Genomic DNA, 3,974 nt, shown 5'->3' with positions numbered 1-3,974 from the left:
TCGCACGGGGGAGGTCGTAGGTTCGAGGCTCAAGGTGCGACCCCGAATTTACTTTTCGCCTCGAATTTACAAATCAGCCCAAATTTACAAAAAAAAACATCCGACGGCTTGGATGACCCATACCGTTGATCCCAGTTGAAGGTGCCCGTGCCAAATAGTGCAGAGTGTGGCCTTGTCGAAAATGGGTTACCTAGACTCCAACCTAGAAGTACCGGCGCCGCCACGGCCCGAACGCGTCGGGAATTAAAAATCGCCGATGGGCCGCCGGTGCCGGGACGCCCCACGCAACAGAAGTCGAGCTGTAGCTTCACTTCATCGTTGCTACTCCAAATAGGGGGGCTAGCGCTCCTCTAGGTTCTCACTATCTGTTGATGTGGGCGCGGAGTCCATGTCTGCTTGCGAGATACATACACACCCGCAACACAATCACGCCCCTTGCGACAGCTCCAGAGTCTCAGCTCAATCCTAAGGACGCCCACGTTCCCACATTGGCGTCTCTGTTGAAGCAGTGCGACTCCCTCTCTGTGGGTAGACAAGCACATGATTTCATTACCAAGGAACCCAGGTATGCAAATAACACTTTCCTCTCCAATTTTCTCATCGAGATGTATGGCCATTTCGGATGCCTCTATGATGCTCAGTCCGTGTTTGATCGCCTGCAAAAACGCAACCTTCACTCGTGGAACATCCTGATGAATGTGTACGGACGGAATTCCGGCCCATTTGAGGCTAGCATCATATTTGGCCGAATGCCGATGTGGGACATTGTCTCTTGGACTTCCCTCATCATGGCCTTTTCTCAACATGGACATGGCAAAGAAGCTCTTAGCCTCTTCAATGAAATGTTTCTACTTGAGTTTCTTCCGAATAAAATTACATTTTTATGCTCCCTTGAAGCTTGCATTAGCTTGGTTCAAGGGCAGGACATCCACATTGCAATTGTAAAGTATGGGTATGAGAAGGACAGATTGTTGGGCACAGCACTTCTCAGTTTGTATGGCGAGTGTGGGTTTTTGCCGGATGCACTCAAAGTTTTTAGAAGCATCAGTGGCCTTGATACCGCATCATGGAATGCAATGATTGTGTCTGTCATTCATAGTGGTGAGTATGGAGATGCGTTGATTTTCATTCGGAAAATGCAGTTTGAAGGCTTTAATCCAGATCAGGTCTCATTTATTTCTGTTCTTGATGCATGCAGGAGCCTTAATGAGGGCCTGGACATGCATGCTCTAGTCATCTGCTTGGGCTTGGAGCAAAATGTGATACTTAACAATACGCTTATCAGCACGTACGGGAAGTATGATTGTTTGCTGGATGCTTTGTCTGTTTTCAGGAAGATGCCTCATCAGACTATTGTTTCTTGGAATGCGTTGATTACAGCTTTTGCAGATAATTTGTACGGCAATGAAGCACTCCATACCTTTTTCCAAATGGAAAACGGAGGATTTGTTGCAGATATGGTTTCATTTTTAGGTGCTCTAAGAGGTTGTACGAGCTTGGCATCCTTAGAACTAGGGCAGGTCGTACACTCCCTTTTGATGGAGAGTCAATACGGACTAGATGTTGTGCTTGGCAACACAATGATCACCATGTATGGGTGGTGTGGAAGTGTAGATGATGCTAAGATTGTGTTTGAAAAGCTGTTGAGCCCCAATATCGTGAGCTGGAGGTCTATGATTGGAATATACTGCCGTGATGGCAAAGGCGAAGAGGCACTAGGTCTGTTTTATCAAATGCATTTACAAGGGTTCAAGCCAGATGAAGCCATTCTTGTTGGTGCCCTAGAGGCATGCGCTACACTAGGCGCGCATGAACAAGGGCAGAGGGTTCATGCTTATCTGGCAGAAGTGGGTGTTTTCGAAGTCCTGGTGTTAGAAAACACATTGTTGTCGTTGTATGGGAAGTGTGGGAATTTGTGTGATGCATGGGCCATTTTTAGGAGAATGGAGAAGCGAGATATAATTTCTTGGACGAGCATAATCACAGGATTTTGCTTGTGTGGCTACAGCAAAGCGGCATTGGACCTTTTCTCTAGGATGCAGCTTGAAGGTTTGATACCAGATAGAGTCACTTTTCTCTGTGTTCTTTCTGCATTTAACCATGACGGCCAGGTTGATGATAGCAAGCATTTCTTTGCTTTTATGGTTACAGAGTTCTTTGAAATAGACAACAAAGACCATTTTCTTCTCATGGTCGATCTTCTTGGTCGTGCAGGGCGTCTTGACGAGGCAGAGGGCCTCATCAAAGAAGCACCAGCTGAAATTTATTCTGAAGCCTGTCTGTGCCTCCTTGGAGCGTGCAAGGTTCATGGTGACATTGAACGCGGAGTGTATGTTGCCAATCAGATCATAAACATGGATCTGAACACCCCTTTAGTTCATGTCATGCTCTCCAATCTCTATGCAGCAATGGGAAGACCAGATGAAGCGGCTCTTATCAGAGAGGCTTTGGGGCGTATAAGAATGCAAACATAACATTTACTTCATATGTATGTACGCAGATTCTTCGGCTATAAATCTCTGTTGGGTCTTTTGGTAGTGTTAACTATCATCAATCCGACATACACTTCACTCATGTTTCGACACTGGGATTCAAAGATTTCCGACCATTTCTGCAGAGGATGATGAGAAAGAGCATTGAATTCTCCTTCACGAGAGTGAAAGGTGACTACCAGCAGATGTTCAACTCATCAGGGTGGGTCAAAAAAACAGTAGAGCTGCAATAAGAAGGTTGGGTTACAAATTCTGAATGCACACATTGAAGAGGAGCTCTTTCTTATTGTCAATTAAGGTTCCGCCATATGCTCAACAAGATTAGGACAGTTTTGTGTGTTTATAAAGGCTGTGAAATATAAGGTGAATATTTTTCAATTGAGTGCTTCAAAGATCATTATTTGCAAAGCATTTACATTGCGTCAAGATCCCTTAAATTGAAGAAGAGCACTATAGGGAGCTCTAGTGACTTTTAACAAATGAATCATGTTAATTTGCCATACTTGATGGTTTTCTCTCTACCTCAATAAATTCTTTCTTTCTCCAATTAAAGGTAGTGAATCATGTGCCCATTAATTGCTTTTTGAAGTTCATAAATGCAAAGCCAAGAGGAGGTGTACCACTATGCCACGCTCAATTTTTTAAAGAGAAAACTCCACCAAGCAGGCCAAAGGTCAAAATCATGGAAATGGCTTCAAGAGTTTAACAAGGTAGAGCTTGCATCAATTGTTTCTAGTGCTGTCCTCTCTTGCCATATACTGTCAAAGAATATGCTTTGATGGGAGCTTTAACTAGCAACTGATCATGTGCCATGGAGTAGTTATGTATGAAGAAACCTAACCTTAAAAGGCTCTTTTCTTCTATTACTGTCTAGTTTTTCTCTGTTGTTTGGGCAATGAATCAATTCTTACAATGAATTCATCTTACATAGCTTGCACAAGGATTTAATTTTAACTATGATTAAATCGTATCATATCTGTGCAAATGCGCATTCTAGAACTTAGTCTACCAATGTGGCTCTATTGGGTTCCACTTTGTTTTCTTTAAAGTCACTCTTATTATGTCCACTTTTAACAAATAGTACTAACTTTTACTAGAAAATTGAACAAGGAGAATGTTAGACAGTGTTTAATGCACTCGTGAGCATGTAGCAACAATCTGAAGGGATCTCACACACATGCCGTCGTTTTGTGGTATGTATACAATGTAAAAAGAAAAAGTTCACCTCATGTTTATGCTTTTTCACTTGTGGAGCAAATGCTACAATGTTCATAGTGTCATATGTGTGAGAGCAGTTGCCATAGTTGTAGGTGTGTACAGACTTTATCACAAAGTCATGGCCCACAACGTGGCATCGTTGTGTGTTTCTCCCTCCAAAACACGCCTACTTTGGTTTGATGATATACATATGCCAAGTGCATCATGGTGGCACACTCGTTTTGCCTATAAAGTTTAATGCCGACAAACACAATCCAAAAACAG

At 43.1% G+C, this 3,974-nt stretch overlaps 1 protein-coding gene across 2 annotated transcripts; it reads left to right on the top strand.

Moving 5' to 3' along the window:
- The first annotated feature begins 222 nt into the window (after positions 1-222).
- On the top strand, positions 223-3,011 carry LOC147426079 (pentatricopeptide repeat-containing protein At1g15510, chloroplastic-like). Of its 2 annotated transcripts, none has more exons than XM_086499079.1 (2): positions 223-2,049; positions 2,215-3,011. In XM_086499079.1, the coding sequence occupies exons 1-2, from the start codon at positions 372-374 to the stop codon at positions 2,472-2,474; spliced, it is 1,938 nt and encodes a 645-aa protein (XP_086355205.1). In that variant the 5' UTR covers positions 223-371; the 3' UTR covers positions 2,475-3,011. The 2 variants fall into 2 exon arrangements, with proteins under 2 accessions (XP_086355205.1, XP_086355206.1); XM_086499080.1 differs by having other exon boundaries at positions 223-2,111.
- The last annotated feature ends 963 nt before the right edge of the window (positions 3,012-3,974 follow it).

Source organism: Adiantum capillus-veneris, chromosome 24 (genome assembly GCF_014529385.1).
Source record: "Adiantum capillus-veneris isolate H3 chromosome 24, ASM1452938v2, whole genome shotgun sequence".
NCBI lineage: Eukaryota > Viridiplantae > Streptophyta > Polypodiopsida > Polypodiales > Pteridaceae > Adiantum > Adiantum capillus-veneris.
Note: the sequence above shows the minus strand (reverse complement) of the source record. Positions and strands in the feature narration are given on the sequence as shown.

Excerpts from the sequence above, each read along its gene's own strand:
- LOC147426079 (XM_086499079.1), top strand. The coding sequence starts at position 372 with ATGTGGGCGCGGAGTCCATGTCTGCTTGCGAGATACATACACACCCGC. Across the intron at positions 2,050-2,214 it reads CTCTAGGATGCAGCTTGAAG|GGCGTCTTGACGAGGCAGAG; the intron begins GTTTGATACCAG and ends TTGGTCGTGCAG.